Source organism: Poecilia reticulata, chromosome 15, assembly GCF_904066995.2.
Source record: "Poecilia reticulata chromosome 15, P_reticulata-male-v2, whole genome shotgun sequence".
NCBI classification, from domain to species: domain Eukaryota; kingdom Metazoa; phylum Chordata; class Actinopteri; order Cyprinodontiformes; family Poeciliidae; genus Poecilia; species Poecilia reticulata.
The window spans coordinates 10979759-11003259 of NC_088844.1; the positions used below are offsets into that span (position 1 = coordinate 10979759).

Genomic DNA, 23501 nt, shown 5'->3' on the forward strand with positions numbered 1-23501 from the left:
AAATTGGCTGGTGACTGGAATCGGCTCATTTTACCCTCGACCGGCCATATTCAGTTAAATTTTCTGATCAGTAAATGCATCAGATTTAAAAGTTAAAAGATTGTGCTGACAAAAATGTTCTTCATTGGGAAAGTTGTTAGTGAGGGATGCAGTTTTCAGCATCACAGAGGTATTTCAAAATGAAGACGTCAGACTTCTCTTTATAAAGTCATCAATTTCGACTAAAATCTATATTGCTGGATCAGAACTATGGAAAAATCTCTCGACTGTTGCACCTTTTCTTAATAAAACAGGAACAATTTACAGGACAACCAACAACCAGAGTTATCTTAACTGAGGATGAGAAAAGTATTTATTATGGTCGTGAAATGTTTTCTGAAAATGAGGAGAAACGGGAGTCCCGTCACGTCTAAACCTTTAACAAGTAGAGAAGTAGAGATGGGAATTCGCCTCAGCTCAACAGGTCAGAGCAACAATTTAAACAGGAATGGATAAAAAGAAGAAAACCAAACTACCTGATGTTTTCTCCTCTGTGCTGATTGGTCCAGCGGCTTGTTCCTCCACCAGAGCTTCAGGAGACTCGATGTCCACTTTGACTTCCTCTGGAGTTAAACTGGACGATGCATGGCCGTTCAGATTTTCACTACTAATCGGTTCATCTGAGAAAAAAAAAAATGCTGCTGTCACAGATTTGCGTTCACTTCGACAACAAGCAACTTTGGTGACATCGAAGAAAGTTAAAGTTAAAAAACTCCCCTGGTGAAAAAAAAATCTGTAATTTCAGCCAAGATTAGAATATTTTACAAATGTACAACTTATAATGTGCAGGTTTATGGTAATCATGCAGTATAGAAATAATCACACAGTTTGGTCCTGGACCGGATGCCAGAAACCAGGGCAACAAAGACACACAAAATAAACAAGTGTACACACACAGACACACACACACATTCACACCAAAGGGCAAATTAAAGTGGAAAGAAAAAAAAATCAACCTAGCATGCATGATTTTGATTTTGATTTTGATGAAGCCGGAGAACCCATGAATCCCCCGGGAGGACTAGCAAACACCAAACAGAAACGTCTGTTTGGGATTTTAATCTGGGACTCTTGGTGCCAGTATAGACAAAATGAGACGAACCTTGCTCAGGGATAAGAACCCCCTTCCTGATGAGCTCTTCTCTTGTTTGTCTAGTGGAGATTTTTCTCTCTAGAACTGTAATAAGAAAAAGATCAAGATGGATGTCGAACTCGGTAAAGAAATGTAGTATGCTCTCCTTCAGACTTTCTTTTGGTAAAGGCAATCATTTTACACAGGACTCTAAAATGTCTATACTCAAATCATCACTCCTATCCTCAAAGCATTGTCCTGTTATCACACTCTGTTCTGTCTTATTGAACCATTAAAAAAAAGTAGCAAAAGTAGTGAGGAAAACCTGGGTTAATCGCAGTCAGTGTTGAAATTGCAATCGTCAACAAGATTGCCGCATCATGTTTTCCTAACATCATGCAACCCAAAGCGTTCCTCGGGGGACATCAAACAGTATTTGAAACATCGAACAAATGTGGTTAGAGGGACTACTGAATGTTAAGTTTCTCAGCAGAATCACAAAAGTAAATTTCAGATTTTCCACTTTGTGTTGACCAGGGCTGGGAAATCTTTTTTTTTTTTTTAAATCAATTAATCAAATTTCAAGTCTCAGAAGGCTTAACTATTTTAACATCGAAATATTTTTTCACCAATGTTCAGAGTGATGCCAGTCCACACAGGGCCTATCATCTTGTTTTACAGTGTCTGTTTATTTGGACTTTGAATTCAGGTCAACTCCCAGAAATAAAACAAAGGTTTTTGAAAATATTTTTTGTCATTTGTAATTTCTTTATGAAAAAAGATTAAAATTGTAAATCAAATTTGGTATGATAGAATCTGAAATCTTATTTTTATGGCATATTGTCTAGTCCTGGTGTTAACTAATTCACACAGAACTGCCTGCTTTAATCACTCAGCAACTGTTGCTTTGCTGTCTAAACAAACAAGTGTGACTTTCCACTGATAAATTTAACAATACGGCCTTTTTTTATTTTATTTTACAAGGTCAGAAACGTAAGGATTCTTTCTAGGAAATTATCCTGGAAACAAGCCACAAACTTGCACAGACAAATCAAAAAGCAGAATATTACACTAACCAGATATAGGGGAGGAAAAAAAGAGCCTCTGGTGTTTCCATTTACTTCTGTCTCTTTTTATTTCCTGACCAACAGCTCAGGAATAAACCAGAAAGAATTACAAACAAGCCATGCAACCGTTTCCTTTTAAAGCTCTTCTGGGAGTTAGAGAGGTCCAATTCATATTTAATGTTCCCCACAAACCCAACGGTACAAGCTGTGACACTGTCCAGACTTTTGATTCGAGAGAACAACTCGGCAGTTGTTAGCACAGAGTCAAAAACACTTACAGCTGCACATTTCGCATATCCTACCTTTGGAGAGATCCTGGAACTTGTCGCTGGTTTTCTTCTTCCTCCACTTCCAGGGTTTGAACAATTTTCCCAGTGTTGACAGTTTCCCTCGTTGCTGTCGCGACCCATGGGCATTCTGGGTATTGGAGGCATTGTCCACCACCACATCACAGCTGGCCACAGATGATTTCTCCAGGCCATCAACTAGAATATGACACAAATATGTGGAGAAAAAAAAAATCAATGTTTAACTAATCTGTATGTGGCCTTTAAAGTTCTGTTCATTGATTTATATCTGTCCATAGAGTGCTCACATTAATAGTGTAATTTTTATAGTAAATTTGCATCTAAAGAGTAAAACATGCTGCACTTTAAATGCAGCTCAGTGTATAAAATAAAATTCATGACCCTAGATGTTTTCCGATCCAGCTTCATTTTTTTTTACTGGGCAGAAACCGTTTTGGTTTGTTCAACCTGGTGATTCTGAGTTTTGTCATTTCTGACTTTCTTTTACAAACTGTAAGCACACAAACTCTTTATTTATTTAACATCTCAAGTATTGACCATAAACAAAAAAATTTGTGCTGCAGCTTCCTTGAGGTGGCACTGGCAGAAAGTTAGGAACTGAAGATTACCCAGGTTTATAAATCAAAAATATATACCCACACATTTTTCACATTTTTATTAAAACCAACAGTGTATTAAAATAAAAATTGTTTTTCATCTCGTTGTTTTGCTGAACTGAAGAAAAATATTTTTGATTTGGTGACCGGTCAATTACTAGTCACAGCTGATCACAGAAAATTGAGTTTTTAAATCCAGCTTTTGGCACACTGAGGGACAAAATGAGCATGCTTTCAAAAGCATTTCAATTAGAAACACTCTTTAAACAACCCCCAAAAAGTTCAATTTCATTTTAATGTATAAGACAACCCTTGAAGGGTTTTCAAGTATTTCCTGCTTTTTCTCAGCTGCAAGCGCACACTCCAAAAGAAAAAAGTTAACTATAACAATCTGACTCCACTTTGACTGAAGTGCTCAAAGTTGTCCAACATATGCAATTGCTTGGCTTCATCTTGCTTCAAATCACCTCTGCTAGAAGCTCAGAGAACAGATCTTGCACCTATAGATTTCTTTTATCCCCAGAGTCTGTCTCTTTTGAGGTGAATACACACACTGTATCCTACAGGACTTGAGTTAAATGTTTTTTTTCCAATCCAGCAGCGTCTTAAATGCTGGGTGAACAAACATTGTGCGTAGCTTTGAAAGTGGAAAAACCAGGCAAAAGAAACAAAAAACAAAAAAAAAAGGAAGAAAGAAAAAGTCTTGGATTCTTTTCAAATCTTATCAGACGTCAGATCGTGTCAAACTGTTTTATTATCGCATTCATTCGTTCAGCGGATGGACAGCCATGTCCTGTTCTTTAGCTCATATAAAAATCAATTCGCTGCTGATTGGTTGGCTTATATGAGCACAGATAGGTTGTATTGATGTCAATATTAGTTGCTTGTGGCAGGAAACAGCCAATATGCAGTGAGAGGACTCAGAGGGTGGATGATGGACAGTGGAAATTGATAAAAAGCTGAATTTTCTGCAAGAGTTCAGTTGAAAAACGTAGATTTTCTTACTCGTTAACCTCAGCATCAGGATGGAGTTTCCAAAATAAAAGCCCACATGATGCATTTAGCAAATACCATTTCTTGCATAGTTGTAAGCATTAGCCGGCTAATCAGCTAGGCCAATATTTTGTCTTGCTTAAAACACAACCATCAGACTCACCTCAGCATGCTTAGCAGACAACCACAGAGCCACAACTATGAGCAGCAGGGTGTTGCTGTGCATAATGTACAGCAACACCCTGTACATTATGCACAGGGTGTTGCTGTATCAGAGACATGATAACAGCATTCGGTCAATCAAATAACAAGCTAACCTCACTGGAGTTTCTGTGTTAGTTTGGTGCTTTTTTTAAATCCTGCTCTTGCTGTAATTGTCAAAAACGAACCCCTTTGAAACAATCTAAGGAGGAATAGAGCGCCCACAGCATCATAGATCTTCCACCATACTTAACCAATGGGGTGCTCGCTTTAAATTAATTTCTTTAAAAGAGCAAATTCAAAATGTAGTTTTAAAGAGCTGATTGGATACATTAAGAAATAAAAACACCATCCAAACCAACCAGCTCCTATTTACAAATTATTTGACCCCAAAACCTAATGACTAACTGTTCTTTCACTGGGAGCAACAACAAACAACAAGCATTTATATCAGAGCAAGACATGTTGCTTTTTCAGATATCGTAAAACCTTTTAGCCCACTGCATGCTGTTGAAAAAGTTCTGTTTAGGTTTTCGATTCTACAAATACAGCACTAATCAGACCGTGGGTGTAGCAAGTGATACTGCAGTCAGCTTTCCACAAAATATAGCTAATGATGGCTAACTTGCGATTTAACAATGGGGGCAGATACATTTTCACATGTGGTCAGGTCAATTTGGAAAGCTTTCTTCCCATCATAGATGGGATTTTCAATTAGAATCTGACTTTTATATTTACTCAGGTTAGTTGTGTCCAATACTCAACGCATTTGGCAATCTGGACATTTAAAAGCCACAGAAAACAAAGAACTGCATCAACTCAACCTTTATTCTTGCTGCAATGACTTCTGTAAAACTCAGTGTGGCAGGATTTAAGCAAAATTCAACGTCTCAAATATATGAAAATATATATTTGATTATTAAAACTGAAAACACTAAAGTGAGCCGTAGAGGCCCAAGCACGCTTTCCCAAAACAACGGCTCTAACAGAGTCTCTCGCCTGCACACCGACACACATTTCCTGTTCCTGTGTTGATATAAAATCACAATAGGTGCAGTTTAGCAGCTGCATTGTGCAACTAATGATGGGAAAATCAGCAACAGCACTCATAATCACCATTAAGACCGACTACAAAACCTCTTGTGGGTCACAACTAAACAAGAACAATAGACTTAGTACTCGCTGGGCAGACAGAGGAGAAATACACAGAAACGGTTCACAGAAGTGAAAGAAAACTTGAGTCTTGAGAACAAAGAGAACAGGAACAGAAAGAGAAAAAGAAATTCAAGTTCAAAGTTCAGATTTTCTTCATAACTATTTGATTCGTAGCTGGTAGTAAAATACGAACCACAAAACATTCGTTTGAAATATAATTGAGTTAGGTTTTGTTTTTAATGGCCATAGCTGATGATCTGCATCATCCGATTTCATAATGCTTACGTCTCTTATTTAAACAGGATTCAGCATTACTACAATAACATATTTTAAAATGAAAGAGGAAGGTTCTGTCATCATGGAGGAATACAGTAAAACTAAAGTCCAAATTATTGACCCTCATTCAGCACAGAAAGCAAAACTCCACATCCTTTGCTGAGTAAGTCAAACACATGCCCAGTCGTTTTATTATCATGAATTCAATCTTCAGAGAAAGCCAATAACCTCGCAATCCAGACCAAACATTCCCTAAACTCAAAGCCCAGAAGATGAAATGCTACAAGCTTCCAAATGACTGAGGTTTTGCAATGTTTTAATACTTCATATTTCCCACTGGAACTGAAAGGCCTGTTAACATACACACATTTTCAAAATCGTTTAAAAGAACAAAATGACCCAATATTTAACTCGTACACAGCATCCTTTACAACAACTACATATAGAGTAAAAGTTCATTAAACTGCACACATTGTTCCGCTCCCATCAATCACACATCCCAGATGATCTAAACTATATTATTGAGCATCAAGCATTGATGCTAGACAATAGAGCATTGGTGAAGCAAACATAAAATCTCCATTATATTGGAAATGTAGGTTTGTCCAACAAACCTCTGGATCTCAGTGAAGTTAACATCGTCTTTTGAAAGTCACTGACGACACAAAAACTGCTTCTTTCATTTCGGCAACATTCTCAAATAAATAAAAATGCACCTGAAACTATGATTGCAATGACATTTTATACTTTTACTTCTTTTCATTTAGACTACTGTAATGACATTTTCCTTTGAATAAGAGGAAGCTCAACCATCTCAGAACGCTTCTGCTTGACTTTTAACCAACACACACAAGAGAGACTGCAATATTTGTGATCTAGCATCACTTCAGCAGTTACCCACTTATGCTATAGTTCATTTTAAAATCTTGCCATTTACTTTTATAGCTCCTCTTATATGTCTGACCTGATCCCAACGTCCCTCTCTACCGGTGGCGTGAGGTCTTGGAGTCAAAACCTGTAAGTTCTCAATACATAAAAGAAACCTGTTGGAAGATGAAGAATACTGGAGGTAGGACCGAGTGTTTTAGACCAACACAGCGTAATCCAAGTGTAGAGATGAGTCCCACTGAGAATCTGTGACAGGACTTGAAAATAGCTGCTCACAGATGCTCTGCATAACCTGACTCAACTTGGGCTATGTTGCAATGAACAATGAGGAAAGAATTCAACTTCTAGATGTGCAAAGTCAGTAGAAATGCTCCAAGACATTATCTCAGCTGTAATTACAGTAAAATGTAGTCTGACAAAGTACTTAGTCAAGGGGGCTGATTACAAATGCAATTTAAATTTTTTTTAAGTCAAGCAACATTTTTCCTCCCCAAGTGGCAGGTTTGTGTTACTTGTCTTATCACCTAAAATCTTAATAAAATGTACTAATCTTTGTGGTTGTAATACGACAAAATGTGTAAAGTGGGGAATTTATACTTTTGCAAGGCATTTTAAGAGGGGATGCAAACAAAAAGGCAGGATAATGGGACGGCCTATTGCTTCCTCCGATAACATCTGTTTAAAAGATCTGCACTTCTTGGATTACTTAGCCCAGGATGTTTTTAAAACAGTCACTAAATTCAACTGTAAAACGTAGCAATATGCCTGAGCAGTATTTGGATTCCAACTTGCTTTTACTCAAAAAAGGTGGTTGAATTCATCTCCAGCGAAACCTACAAATACACCTACAGTAGCTGTTCCAGAGAGGAATGACCTCCAGATGTATTTTTGAAGAAAGCTCACTTAGCACACATTACCAAGGCTTTAACATCACACATTGAAACCAATTTCACACTGAGCTGTTTCTTTCTTTTTAACCACTTTGACTCGGCCAACCTAGAATAGTGACTCAGGCTTTGGATATACAGCAGATGTGGGAACGGGTAGGCTAATCAGAAACACAACTTGTGACACAGTCGAGATCTGACTGAGGTAATCCCCCACTGGGTTTGTCCAGTTATAAAACTGCTATGCAAAGATACGCAGCCAATGGGCTTATTTGCAGTTACACATCATAAAGTGAACAGAATATTAAATCCTTTAAAGGCAGTTTGTTGTTATTATTGTCAGTGCTATCCCCTGAAAACAAAGTGTTGTATTGAAGCCAGTGTGTGTGTTTTTTCTCAGAAAATATAGCAGGGACATGTGTTGAGGAGGAGGGGAAAGGGAGAGGCTTGTTTCCTTCCTTCACTGCAAGTTACCAGGGGAGAGAAGAAATAGACGTCACAAACAAGAGGCAGAGGGATGGAGCTGGAGAAAGAGGCAAAAATATACACAGGACAGCAGATACATGGGACAGAAAGGAGGGAATCGAAGCCTGAAGTTTGCGAAAAATATGTGGTAAGAAAAGATGGAAGAAAGGAAGGGGAAGAGAAGAATAACAAGGCAAAAAAAGAGGTGTTGGACACAAGTAGAGGGAGGAGCAACCTAACACTTATGTCATTTCTTCCTAATCTAAAAGCCAGAGAACCACAGTGTACCAAAGCTTATAATACACACAATAATTCACAGGGCAAGCAACCTGGACGTTGTTAAGACTGCTATACCATTTGGACCATCACACCGTGGCCTCACTGGGTTTGTTTTTTTTGTTTTTTTTACAGTGGCCATAACTGCTGACAGACGGCAGAGGGGATATCAGTTTCTATAGAGCTGTAAAATCAGCTAATTCAAGCACACCACAGTACTGTTATGTCATCTATAATGCAATAATGTGGCGCATATTCATCATTAAGAGACAGGGGTTTCACTGGGGGGGCGCAGGCTGGTTAAAGTAGGCTACAAAGACAATCGAGTGTCGCGTTAGCTGCGGACAGCGCCACAGAAAGGTCCAGTTTGCTTCCATTTTGAGTCACGTGTCCCTTCCTGCGTCCCATCACCTCAAAGGGTTTCCATTACCTGATTGAAAGAGCAATGTTAACCTTACGATAAGAAACAAATGACCCTACTGATCAATTTGACTGTCATCTACTAAAACTTTGCATCAAGTTTGGGGCTGACAGCAGTGGAAGCTCATCCGAAAGCTCAAATTAGCCATTTGCTCACAGAAGTCCCAATAATAAAGATGTTTCGAATGTTATAAATTACAACACAATGACTGAGACTGAGCTGATTTCAGATGTAAAGTTTATTTTGTTCTGAAACAATCAGATTTTTTATTACCGGTTCCCTTAATGTCTCATCTGTGTGGTCCGATGAGGCTACCGCTAACAGACTGCTAACGGCCATTAACAGTCCTCAGCCAGTAAACTTCATTGCAAACTCTTTTAAAGTAAACATGTGAGTCAGAATTTTAAGTACTGGCTTCCTTGAATTGTTTATTTCATGAAAATAAAAAGACCATTTACAAGACTAAAGTCTCAGAGTCTCCCTCTCTGGTGACCTCCAAAGCCAACTATAGTGCCGACATTTCTTGAACTGGCTTCAAAATGCTTACAAACCTGATTTATAAGCACATTTATTTAATACAGCAACTATTTCACGAACCCCCATCCACACCCAACAAGTCCTACGGAGCGATCAAAAGGTTTTAAGAAGTTTATCAACTGCAAATAAAACTGACCAAATCCTGTCAATAGATGTTAACTTAAGAAGGGATGGGCTGATGCTCTGTGTTTATGATTTAAGTGCTGCATAGCACATCCTTTAACCATTAGTGTGTCAGTGTTAAACCCTTGCTCTTACTCTGAAGTGATTACATTTCATTGTCACAGCCTCGAGTTGTTCACATTATGGCTTTCCATATGTTTTAAAGTGTCGTCACGGCGTTTGTAGTTTTATTGCAGAATATCAGGCGTTTTTAAATATATGTTGGGAGCATTTTTTCTTTACTTTGTGGTTGAAGACAGAGCAACTTCAGAACTACTTCCTTTATTATTTCAACATAACAGCCTCAAACACAGATCCAAGACCTCAAGCGTGAAGCACACACCTTCTTACACTGAGGCCATAATATTTTATTCTTTCATGTTAACGGCAGGATATGGCCTCTTCGAAGAAGACTTCAGCCTGGAGAGAAATATTAAGGTGTTTTATTAAAGCCAGGTTAGCTTATCGTTAACTTTATAAGTGATTTTGTTTAATAAAGAACATCTGTTTTTATTCAACCACTGATTTTTATTCACTTCTGTAACCATAGAAGTTGACCCTCATGATGAAGCTGAAGACCACATGTGCTGCCAATCTGCAGGGGCTTTGAAGCTCGATGGGAATAACTCATCAAAAAAAGATTGACAAACTAAAAACAATCATCATGAAGCTATGAGCTGAATTTCTTTAAAAACAACAACAACAACAAAAAACCCCACTATGATCCAGTGAAAATTATACTGGATATAATGTGTAGACTCTAAAGCTGACATGGACACGACTGTGCAGTTTTGTCAGATGATATTAAGCTCTAAATATGAAGTTTGAGTGGCTCTCTAAAGAAGACAAGGCTCTTGTCAGACAATGTACTAACCAACCCGACAGCTGGCGTGTTATGAGGGAGATTGTGCTTCATTCAAATGTGCTACTGCTGCGTTATGTGAAGAATCTTGAGTTTTGATTTTCATAGTGTGCCTGGTGACAGCAACTCTAATGAAAAAAAAACAACAAAAAACCTTTCATAGAAAATAAGGCTGAGTCACCCAAAGTGTCTCGATTCAACTGCACCATGTTGTCCTCAATAGCAAGCACTTACTAATGTAGAAATAAGGGGCCTTCACAAGGCAGCAAACATCAGATTTTTTTCCCTTAGACGTAAGGAACCAATGCATAAAAATCACAAGTAATTGAATAAAACTCTGCCTTGGAAAAAAGTAACTTGTTTCCTGCCAAGCGGATCCGGGAGCTTGGAGGACATGATCATGGGTCAATAAGACAGCAATGCACTGTAAAAAAAAAATTAAAAAAAACTTCAAACATGAGTGTTTCATCAGCCCTGTTTGGCAATGAGATGGAAATTTCAGCCACAGCAGAGCAACGCAAAACTGCTGTTACTGTTCAGTGTTGCACCGCATTGATCCGCTGTACTAGTGGAAAATGAATGAAAACAAATATCCAAAAGTAGTTTTCAGCAGCAGCACTCAAGCTAAACGGCCTGAGCTACGTGTGGTGGATCAGCGTTCCCAAACAGCATATAAGCCTGAGTTACAATGAAGGTCAGAAATTATTACAGCGTTTCTCATGTTTAGTTCACATCATGCATGTTTTTGTGTAGTAGCAGGAAGCTTGTCTTTATAGTGACACATATAAAGCTGTGAAAATAATCACTGTATGAATAAAGCGTCATGTCAATAGCTCCTTTAGCTCAGCGTTTAGAGTTGTGACGAGTTTGATACTTATTTTTCCCGCAGTAAGTGGGTAACCACTGAGGTGATGCTAGGCCACGGGTAATCACATTTGGAATGTGTTTAAAGGTTTTACATTAATATGGTTTTTAAAAACTAAAGCCGTTGTTTTACCGATAAAACCAGTCAGCACATTAATCAAGCATCCCATTAGAAAGAGATTTCTCTACACTGCAAAACTTGCCCTAAAAAATCCTACTTTCTACAGAATTTAAAAATTTTATTACTCCGTCCAAAAGAAAAGCAAACAAAAATAGCAGATGTATTTCTACTCCAACTTGAGAAACACAACCAGTGCTAGCTGGTACTAAAGAATCTATTAAATATTTCTCTACAAAGAAGGAAAGTAAAGATCAGACTTTTCCAGGTCGATACCTTTCTTAAGACCTCATGAAACAGAAAATATGCTGAAAGTGTTTACCAAGGTAGTGGCTTTGAATCCAACAAAAAAAAAAGAATAAAAAGAAAAAGAACGTCCACCTATGTCTCTAAAATTCATCTGTTCATTCAAAACAAAAATTGTGCTTCAAAGTTTATGCCACTGGTCGTTGTGAAAACAAAAACTATTAGACAATAATTGTCCAATATTTCACCTATCAAATAGAAATCTAAATTGACTGGTGCATTGCTTACAGTACAACAAGAGGAGGAAGTCTGTGCGTATGACTCCAATGTGAAAAAGAAAAAGGGTAGAAGACTAGATTGGTGCCCAGTTCTAAAGAAATACAAAAAAATAGTTCCTTAGAATCTGCGACAGACTAGCGACCTGTCCAGGGTGAGCCCGCCTCTCGCCCGGAACGTTAGCTGGAGATAGGCACCAGCAACCCTCCCGACCCCACTAAGGGACAAGGGTGTTAAGAAAATGGATGGATAGTTCCTTAGAACCATTTCAGAACTCCTCCGAATCAGGGTTTCAGAAAACAACAGTAATAACAATGATGCAAAATCTCCTGTTGCCAAACATCTCACTAGAGCTGGCCCCAATATTGGTTGAAATTTCAAGGTTTCAAGTTGTGCCAGCTCCTAAAAGACAAGGCAACAGAGATAAACTCTTGTAAGGGAAACATTTTGGATCTACTCCTTACAGTTCACTACAGACCTGCAAAATTACAATGTTTTTATATTTGAATTTTTGTAGAGTGCTGCATATCATTATTGTTGTTTAATTGCCACTGATTGGACTCTTTTCTCCCAGATGTTTGTTCTTTGGCCTGATTGTCCAGCTTGTCCCTGGCTTAGTTGCCCTTTAACTTCTATATAGATACGTTGTTTGTCTGAGATCTGTAACAATTAAATAACATTTTTTTAAAAAGAGAGACCAGGCTTTCCCAGACCATTATTGATTTCAGGTTTTACTTAGTCTGAGCAGTTAGTTTATATTTTGTCTAATTTAATTTTCATATTTCTTTTTTTCCTCAGGCCTAAAACGCATAGAAAAAAAGTGTTACACTTGCTTTGATAAAGTGTAACAAGAAAATAAGGGAAGTACAGGATGATCTATCTTTATTCATCAACGCATACTGCTGTATCTGAATAGATCAGTGTCATCAACAAGTTAATTTGTTTCTGTAATTTCCTGTATTTCATCCTACCTTCTGTATTTCGTTCAGTTAATTTTGATCATTAAAAAGCCAAAATTCAGTTTCTCCAAAAATTAGAACAAAACTAAGATATAAAAAAAAAAGTTTTTAATATATATAAAAAAAAGGTTCACTTAGCAGAACGTGTGTCCATGTACGTACGATATGTGCACCCAATAGGTTGTGGCTCCTTTTGCATAAATTGCTGAATCGATGCCGAGTGACACTGAGACGACCAGCCTGCGGCTTTGCTGAGGTGATAATGAGATTGATTTAATGACAGCCTTTAACTTCTCCACATCGTCAGGTCTTGTTAGACAGGTTATCAAGCTCAGTGGTCCCCTGCTCATTAAACCAGGAATTGGTAGCTCTGGGAGTGTCAGCAGGAGTCAAGTCCTGCTGGAAAATGAAATCAACATCTTCATAAAACTTCTCAGCAGATGGAAGAAGGAAGTGCTTCAAAAGGCGGCTTCGCTGACACGGAGGACACAATGACCCCACACCACCACTAGGGCTGCACTAATATTACAAATATATTGTTCTTGCAATGTCAGTATGTGCAATATACATATCGTAAAGGACTGCTCGAAGTGAAATAATTGTTGGCCAATATTCTCCAAGTGTTACAAACTTGTATTTTCCATACTAATGAAATATTTAGCCAGGTCAGGTGTAAATACTCCGACACCGGACAGTAATGATGTTGCTCAAAATTGATTGACGGAAGTACAGGAAAGAAGAAGAGAGGCAAATATGCAACTAATATCATCGCAGTATTTACTAATATTTAGGCACCGATTGTAGCTTTCTGCCAATCGCCGATCTTTAAAAAGTCTGACCTGACAATTCCAATTCTGCCCGATACCGATTTTGTTTTTTGTTTTTTTGTCTCAATGTTGCTAAAAGTAGCAAGAAAGTTGCTGAGTGGGCAGCAGTGGAGTGACTACTGTTAACTGCAAACGTGCAGATCTGGTGGGTGGATCTGTCAGGCAGAGCAAAAGAGGACAGTGGCTGATTTTTAGATCTTTTCCAAGGTGGATAAGATCGGTAGGTAAGATCAGCTTCACATATAACACGTACAGTTTGTAATACAGAGTATTGGTCGATCACAAGTCTCCCAAAATTAACGAAATTGGGGGGCTGATTTATGGGTGCACCCCTCCTAATACTATCTGTATCTTAGGCTTGTCTTTTGTTTTGCAGCCCTAACAATAAGAATAACTGTCAGACACCAACAACAACCACACATAACATTCACAAAAGAGAAAAGAGATAATATCAAGAGCAGATTGTCAACAAGATAGCTGGACTGCAGCACAACCGGTTCAAGTCATCTGTTGAAAGTTTTTTTTTTGCATACACTGTATAGAAAAGTCAATGTTTTCCCCTGTTACATTTCCTAAATGTCAGAAAAATTCAAGAATTTTTAGAAATATTCATATCTCATTTTGTATTTTGTAGAATAGTCTTTTGTACTGTAGGACTTGGTTAAAACATTTCAAGCGTTCTTTCACAAGTTTCTGATAACTTACTAGGATTTCGGGTTTCATCTTCCTTCCCAATTTTCTTTGGGACTGAGATCAGACCTTTGCGGTCATTCAATCACTTTCTAACTAATTTAGCAGCATGATTGAGGCCATGGGGGATCCATTTATGCCAAAGCTTTAACTTCCTGGCTAATGTCTTGAGATGTTGCTTCAGTATTTCCACAGTGTTCTTTCTGCATGATGCCATGTCTGAAGTTCGCCAGTCCTCCCTGCACATAAACTCTCACGCAACATGACGCTGCCACCTCCGTACTTCTAAATTGGGACGTTGATCTCCGCCTTTCAAGGTTTGGCATTTTTTCCTCCAAATGCAACAATACTGTCCAATACTGTCTTCAATTATCTGGCATTTAGCCAAACAGGTATTTTAATATTCCTAAGTGGTATAAAACAGGACAGGTTAAGCCAATAGTAATAAAAAATGTTATCAGTGTATATGATATATATGGTTTTAAGTGATTATCACTCGTAATCTATATTGAATTCAATTGCATTATTATATGAGAGTTACTGAAAATTGACGATATTCCAATTTACATCCAGGCACATGTTGAATTTACAGAATGAAAGTTGTGGGAAATAGTTCGAAGCATTTATTAAGAAAAAAAAACACGTAAACAGCTCTTTTTTTCTGTAACCTTTTTTAAGCCCACTGATATTTATATTACATTAGCTTTAGTCCAATCTTGTTAGAATAAAAACTGAGCTGTGCAACTGTCAAATGAAATCTCTGCCAAAGTTGTGAAATTTCCTGTCACGCCTTTTCTAAGGCGTGACAGCAGTGCCACAGTAATAACATATTTTTGTAGTATTTTGCCTCCGTTTCTATTTGGTTAACTCTAAAATACGAGTTCAAATGAAGAACTAAGGTCAAACCTAAAACAAAGTACAATATTTTCTGGGGGAAACCAACTAACCTCCTCTTCTTCTGCTCAGACCGAGAACTGGCTGCAAAATTCATCAAGTTTTCATTACTCGGAGGCAACAATGCAGCCGTATAAACAGCCCTCGGGTTATAAAACTCCGCCGCCCGCTTGTTCGCTGGCTGTTTAACTAGTTTTATGACAGCTGGGCAGCATAGTCAGCGATAAATTTAGAAACGCACACCCCGCGTATAAAGATGCACGAATTGATTTAACAACAGTCCAGTTAGCCAGTTTAGCACAAAGCTCGGCGTTTCGTCGGAGTGTTTCGAAGTTCTTTATGTCAAAAGGGGAGGAAAAAAACTAAAGTTAAACAAAGAGAACAAGAGACGAGCAGACTTCCTGGACAAAGATAGCGGATTGTGTGTGTGTGAGAGAGAAGCAAGAGGAAGACACACTGACATCACACACGCGCACACACAAACGCTAAAAAAAACAACAACACACTCACCGCTCGTTGACTGAGACACGGCAGACACAGCGGTCTGACCCATATTCAGCTCCAGCAGCGGGCCGGACCGGGTTCTCCCACCCCCCACCCTCCACCAGAACCCGCTATCACGGCTTCCTATCCCCGCATAAGCCCCGTCCGCAGCCGCCGAGCGCGTTCATCTCAAGAGAAGAAGTTTCACGCTGACATGGCCGAGGCGCAGGAAACTTGGTTCATGCACTGAGTGAGTGAGTGAGTGAGTGAGTGGGTCTCTACTACGTAGTGACGTCCCCTCCCACCTCGACGTCCTGTGAGCGGCTGTAAAATGCCTCTCATTCCGCCATGCAGATTAGAGAAGCTGCTGAGGTCCGACACCTCCAGCCGTGAGCTGGAAACTGAACAAGCCCAGGAATATTGGAAATCAGAACTTTATTTAGAGGACGGAAAAAGTCAGTGAGTTCACTGCTGCGTTTAAGTACAAATCTGAAAGTCTGCTTCTTCGTTTTTTTTTTTTTAGACATCTTAATGCCTAGTTTATGTGACATCTGGCTCCAGCCCCATTCACTCTGACACCCAAAAATTTAAACTAGAATTCCTTTGGAAATTACTAACTAGAGTCCACTGCTGTGAAATGTAATCTCAGAATAAATGCAGCTGTTCTGTGAAGGCCTCAGTGGTTTGACAAAACATTAGTGGCCAAACAGCATCACCAACAGCAAGGAAGGGAAGTCACAGTTTAAAATAGGGTTAGGTTGAAAATGAACAAGTTTCTACCATGACCACCTGAACCAGGGATTTTGCAACCTGCATAAAGATAAGCACTCCATTATTCAATCCTGATGAAGAGAAGGTAAAACATAAGCATCTTTTCACAATCTTAGTTAATTTCATCCCTCGAGTGTGATGATTCCAGAGATCTATACTGAGAGTTTCTGAAATACAGCACAAGTTGTTGACTCTTCTTTGCAGCAGACTGAAAAGCTCAGTAATTGTCTACAGTCATCCCTACATCTTATTTTGAACTTCTTCTTTGGCCAAGCTGGAACCCAACATCAGCTTCCCCCATCAATCATCTAGTAGTGACTGTAACATACTCGCTGACCTCTGGGAAGACCTGACCCCTGGCCTGGACACTGCCGGATAAAATTAGCTGTTACAGAAATAGATCAGTGTTACATTTGCAAACATATTCAGTTGAAACCAGGTGGTTGTGCATGTAAGCAGGGATACTTTCTCACATTAAAGTTTTACAGAAAACTGTAAAACAGCTGAAACACTGGGTGCTTTTAAATCTCAACTTAAAACCCACCTGTTTAGAGTTGCTTATGGCTAAATTAGGGTTAGAGTGCGGGTTTTGATGTCTTCCATGTTTTTATGTCTTTAATGTTTTTAATTTCTTTCTCACTGTTTATTTCTGTTTTTATTTTAATTATGTAAAGCACTTTGAAATGCCTTGCTGCTGAAATGTGCTATACAAATAAAATTTGATTGATTGATTGATTAAATCAGACTATATTTTGCCTGGTATAGGTCAGCGAGGATTTCCAAAAAAATATATTTATATTTGCTCTATACCAGATTCAATGAGAGTACAGGATGGCTATAAACTCTGCTCTGGGTTATACAGGAGGAGACAAATCAGTCGATTTGTCAGCATGAAATGAGGATGCCGTAGTAACATCTGGCTAATAATAGAAATACTATTAGCTTGAATTACACCACCTCTGCCTCTGATTTAAGGCAGGAAACTGTTTGAATGTATTTGTGTGAGGGGCAGCTTTAGCCATTAGCGTCAACAGAGTGTCAGTTGAAACCTTGCAGAACATCGGCTGACAAGAGCAAGCTATCAGTACGCTAACACACACACAAATACAGGCACAACAATAATTTGCATGACTTCAAGGAACATCGCATCGGCATTTCACTACGTTCTAATTCAACAACTCCTACCCTATACTTGCAAAATGACAAATCTTAGAATCAAATAAATTTAAACTTTTTAAAATATGTTAAGACCCACTTCCACCCCCCCTGCCCCCTTCTCCCACAGCTCCCAGCACTGAGACTGACTCGTGAAATAAGAGCACAGGGTAAAATTTTTTAATTTAGTCCAAGGCTGCCATCTAGTGTTCATAAGAAGAACATAATTTCAAGTCCATCCATCTGCAAGAGGAGAGCTGGTGTCCATCTTCAGCAATCACTGTCCAAGAGGCAGAATAAGAGTAAAACGACTAAGAAAAAGGTTATTGGACACAATATTGTTGTGTCCAATTGGTTTTTCACTCTTTTATGTCTTATCAAAGAGTAAACAACAAGTCTTCGGTTTTATTTCATCACAAAAGGAAGGACATTTTTGCCTCAGCTTTCCACAGAAAGTGCTTTATAGCATGCAAACTCCAAATATTGGCTTATTTACACAGAGTAATGGGCAACCAAAATTAAACAGTTTCACTAGATCTTATTAAAATGTTTGTGCAACCCTGCTTACCAACTTTCAACAATCACATGCCATTTCTGCAGTGATTCAGTGATTTATATATATTCTTCTTCTTTTTTTAATATGCCCACGCACTAATTCAGGTAGACGCTTGCAGTGACGGTATCGTCAACTGTTAGTTTAATCACCATGTCTGACTGCAGGACTCTGTTAAAAATTTAATTTGGGAGCAACTGAGACAGCCACAGCTTTATAGGAAGGTCATTAGTGAATGAGATGGAAGTGGATAGTTGAAGATGCAGGAAGTCCTGGAGGAGGTGGGAGGATAAAGACAGAACAGGGGGATGGAATTACTTAGAGCGCTTAACAGAGCAAAGAGACTGCGTTAGCATTGACTGTGATGTGATATTATATACTTCTTCTGTTTGACAAAATTTATTGGAGTCTGTGTGTGTGTGTTAAGGGACAATTGTCAGATGAACAGTTCGGACTTGCTAAGGAACACAAGGGAACAAAAAGCATCATGAAGATCAATAAAAACAGCAGATAGGTCACGGATACATTTACGGAGAAGTTTAAAGATGAAATAGGTTATTAAAAAAATAGGAAAAGGTCACAGTTGAAAGATGGCTGTAATAAAACACGACTAGCATAAAGAAGAAGGTGCCATGGCCAGACAAAACCACAAATAAACTATGTGTTGGAAAACTTGTACTCTCTATGTGGCATGTGGTGGCAGTGTCATGCTGTGGGTGTTTTTTTTTTCTTCACCAGAGAAGCTATTTTAAATAAGAGGGGGAAAAAAGGTCATAGGTTGCTAAAGACTTGAGGCAGGTGTAGAAGTTCAACTTCCTGCAGCTACAACCACATTCAACATTCAGCCAGAGCTGCAATAGACTGGTTTAGCTCAGCAAAAGTCCACGTTTTGGGAATGTGAAAATTAGAAATCGATGTTCACAAATTTTCCACATTCAATTTGACTTAGCTTAAAAAATTTTACAATCATTTCCTCTTTTAGATGTTCTTTTTTTTCCCATAAAACACCTTGTAAACCGCGTCTTCTTTTCACAAGACTGTACTTCTGGAATGCTGCGTAATGTGGAATAGTTAAAGGGTTATGAATCCTTTTTTATCACACTGTACCCATTATGTTTTGTATTCAAATGAGTGTATTCTGGGGTTTCACTTAGTGTAAATACATTTGCCTGTTAGCCCCGTTTTAAATAAAATAAACCGTAAATCATATTTAATGTGATTCTAGACATATTTGACTCAGCCTAAAGAAAAAATAAAAATAAAAATTGTGACTAAATTCAACATTTTTTTGTGGTTAACTTTTTAAAGATTGTTCAGAAGTTTAGTCACACTCTTACTGAACTGGTCTGGTGAACGGGTTTCATTCTTGACATTCTGACAGGCATTACATCAAAGTCAAAACAAACAGAGGCACCACGAGGCAGCAAGCAGCTTTATGTTTTCCAAAATTAGCTCGATACCTTTAGTGTACATCTGAATGCCTCTTTTTGAGCATTGATTATTCTGCTTCTAACTGTCTTTGTGAAGATCTGATCAGCTGCAGAACGAAGCTCCCTCTGGATTTAACCTGGATCAATATGATGCTTTTACTTGTAATCTCTGCAAATACACTGCCTTCACAGCTGGAGAAATGGACATGAACCGTTTCATAATTTCTGTACCAGGAATTTTTTTTTTTTTTTTTTAGGAAGTTGGTCCTAAGTGTCCCGGTACTAAATAACAGAGATCAACTGACCGTTCAAAGACCGCAGCAGCTGAAGGAGTCGAGGCTCCGGAGAAGTGGGGAAAAGGAAGGAAGAGAGTCATCAAATATTAAGTAGTAGCCTCAGCAGAACAAGAGATAATAATTGTTTAAGTGCTATTTTTTTTTCCAGAGGCTTTCTCTCCTCTCTGACTTATTTATTAAACCCGATGTCTTCCGTGGAATAGTCCAATCCCCCCCAAGTTGACCCTCACATGTGTGCACTTTCACAACAAACTCAAGCCTAAGACAGAAAAACATACTCCAAGCACTCCTGTTTTGCAAACTTCCTGCTTGTCCGTAAATGGCTTGAGAAAGAGAAGTTTAGAGTGACCTTTAAAGAGTCAATGCTGAGAGATTGCCACGCTGGGATCATGATTCAGACTCCAAACTGTCAAAACAGCAAAGTGTGATTCAGCGAGAACCAGCGACCCAGCTAAGCAAAGGCGAATTAGGGAAGAAGAGTCCCAATGAAATGCAAGGGAACAAAAAGCACAGTTCCATTACGTTAAATTATGAGAAATGAGAAAAAGTATATTGTGTGCTTAAATAATACCGGGGAAAAAAAAGGAAATTCATGCTGGGGAACCAACAGGCACTAGAATCAAATTTTCATTTCATCCCTTTAGCATGAGCCCCAGTGGAAAACGGCTCTCTGTGATTCATTGATGAGATCAATAAGTGAGGACTTGCGCAAACAGGAAAAGGCCCTATCATTTTGCTCTTTAAAATTTTGATGAATTCATCTCCTGCTGCCTCTTTTGAGTGGTCTAAAAAAAAAAAAACCCTTACCGCATTCTCCCGTTACGATTAGTTACTTCTTTCGTCTAACCGTTCAGCCTCAATTACAGGTACGGCTATCCATGACTACCTAATGCAGTGGAGTGGGTTTTAACCAAATGCTAAATTATTAAATATGTTGCCCTGTAAGTGTATTCATGGCCACTCAACTTAAAATAGTTTATTAGGATTTCGACCGATATACATTGGGGCAAAATTGTGAATTGAAAACAAAAAGACATCTTATTTTTTTAACATATTAAAATGCTGCGGCTGGCAGTGGGGACAGTAGACCTGCTCAATGAGATGTTTGTGGATTTGATTCTAACCTTCTCCCCTGTCACAAGCTGCTGTGCCCTTGGGCAAAAGAATAAACCCCAAGTTGTCTTCTGATATTTGAATGGACGTGTGTTTTGAGAAAAGTTGGGTGAATGAGTTTCTAGTGTACAAGTGCTATGAGAAATTCATTTCACTTTAACAAGTTCAGTCCACTTAGGTGTGTCTTTCACCTTGATTCATCCCCCCTTTTCTCTGAAGTCCCCACGAAAATAGCGGGGTCTGACTGTAGAAACTAGAATGATCCACATGGACAGGACAACTATTAGCTGTGCACACTGCAAATGTGAGCTTTGTAGAAGACTAGTTAGAAGAAAACATGTAGCAGACACAACAAACATGATGTGGAGCTCCTGGTCAGAGTTTATTAGAAGATTGGAGATCAATAAAGGAGAAACCTGGAGATGGAGGTTGGAAAGGACATGGGTCTGGGCTGCACATACCCAGAGCTATAGCAGGATTTTGTTAATATGGATAAAGGCACATTGCTGAAATGACTCAGAGTCCAGATCTAAATCTCGCATTGATTTTCATAGACACTCTTCATTCAAACGGACTGAGCTGGAGCTGCTCAGCAAATAAGAATGAGAAAATGTTTTAGTGTCCAGATGTGCAAGCAATTTAAAAACTGCAACTCTGCAGTATTCTATGTTGGTCTATCACACAAGAGTCTAATAAAATAAATGTATTAAAACGGATGCACTTCTGCAGCGCAATGAAACATGAATTGAATGGCAGCACGTGATTTTGTTCAGGCAGCCCATTATTCAAATGATCAATCTGTGTTGGGCTTTTGCTACTGCGCGCCCTCCAATCCCCGCACACCGAAAAGGAAAGCGCCTCCCGATTCTGAAAATAAACCTTTATCTCCCCTGCTTACAATATCATGCACCCTCATCCATTTTTAGTCGATCTTATCAGCGCGGGGTTCTAATGTAAGACCAAAGTAAGCGACGACTTCTGGCTTCTCTTTCTCTTCACATCTTCCAGTCAGCTCGCCTGAAATCCGATCTCCTGTTTGTTGTATTCCGTTCGGCGCAACCCATAAGCTGCCATCACTGCTAAAATGTTGTCTGCATAAATCAATAGTTGACATCCTGCCAGACAGGGCAGCCAGAACAAAGCAAGCAGGAGAGACACAAAGAAGCGCACGGTGCTGCACTGGCGTGGAAAGAGCTTTGCGCCGTTGCAGCACGGTTGAGAGTAACCGTAGGACAAAAAGGTCAGGGTTGAAGGAAAATGTGCAAACACGGCACGGATGAAAATCTTATTAGATTAAAGCTAAACATGGGGAGTAAACACACGTCTTTTATTTCTTCACCGGCTCTTTATACGGTAAAATGTGCACACACTTACCAGATAGCAATTATCAGCTGCAGAAACAGTTGGCTTGAGCCAGTCCGCCATGTTTACTTAGTTGTGTTGTGAGGCTATTAGCTTCCAGTTTCAAGCCTAAACATGGCTTGTTTTAAAGTAGGCTACCAGTGGTTGATAATGGCTGCTTTGGCTACCGTCCAGCTAGCTTTTGCTCACGCACTGTGCTCAAGTTTAGCACTGTAAGGCTTCAAAATGTTCCACACAACATTTTTAAAGCTCACATACTAAATCTAAAGTTAGAAATGCAATAAAACTTTCCGTAAAAAAAAAAATAAAATCAGCTAATGTGAACACTTTTAGTTATACAGTTGATGTAAAAAAAAAAGAATAAAAAATGCAGCATGTGATCCCCAGAGAAACAGAATCGAAGTTATTCTTTTAAAAAGCAAGTGGGAATTTCTGCCAGAGATCTACCTGTCAAACAAGTGAATCAATCTAAAGTTATGTTGTTTTACCAGAGCAGGACTCACCTCTATTAAATATTAAACCCTGCAGGGAATACAGAGAGTTATCTCCAAGCCCAAGCAGCATTTGTGACATAACTGAAGCTGAAGGTGTGGCTTTGTTTCTAACTTTAGTGACTCTAAATGCAGAAGTGAAGGTGCTGTCAACCATGGTCAATAGCCTTTTTGTTCAAAATCGCTCCTACCAGCACAGAAATATAAGCTAATGGCACTAGTAAATTATTATAATCACACAGGCACATAAAGGCTGGAATTACTCTGTCACACTGACACCAGAAAGCCACATAAAGAACAGGAAGGGAACATGGGTGCTCAGCCCCATGACAGATTTCTTCTGCTTTTTCTTTTTCTTGTCACACTAAAATGTTACTGATCATCAAGCCAAATTTTCAAATGATAACTTAATTTATTTGAGGAAAGACATTTTCTAAAGCAGTCTGAAAATATGGAATGAAGTCTTTGCCTCCCTCTAATAACTGGCTGTGTTGTATTCACTGGAAGTTAGTATTTCACATCAACGTGGGGGACTTTTCACCCTCTACTCTTTGTAGAACTGTCTTAATTCACCCACATGCCAGGGTTTTTTTTTTAGCATGAGCAGACTGCTTAAGGTCGTTTCCCAACAGTTAAGTCTGGACTTTAACTAGGCCACATTGAAACATACTGTATGTTTTAGCCGTTCCGAGATGGACTTGCTGGTAGATTTCGTTGCGTTGCGTAACCCTAGTGCAAATGAGTTCAAGGTCACAAAGGGATGGTTGG

The 23501-nt window shown here is 38.8% G+C and overlaps 1 protein-coding gene across 6 annotated transcripts in view; it reads right to left on the reverse strand.

Annotated features, from left to right (window-relative positions):
• Window positions 1-23501, reverse strand: part of phactr2 (phosphatase and actin regulator 2) — a 55526-nt gene that overhangs the window by 21968 nt on the left and 10057 nt on the right. For 4 of the 6 annotated variants that reach the window (XM_081616221.1, XM_081616222.1, XM_081616224.1 and 1 more), the window contains exons 2-4: window positions 2481-2663; window positions 1142-1216; window positions 516-659 (exon numbers count right to left, since the gene is read on the reverse strand). In XM_081616221.1, coding sequence (XP_081472347.1) covers window positions 516-659; window positions 1142-1216; window positions 2481-2663 — 402 coding nt within the window. Of the gene's footprint in view, window positions 1-515; window positions 660-1141; window positions 1217-2480; window positions 2664-15589; window positions 15868-23501 lie in introns of those variants that run through there. The other 2 variants (XM_008429201.3, XM_081616223.1) reach the window with 2 other exon arrangements.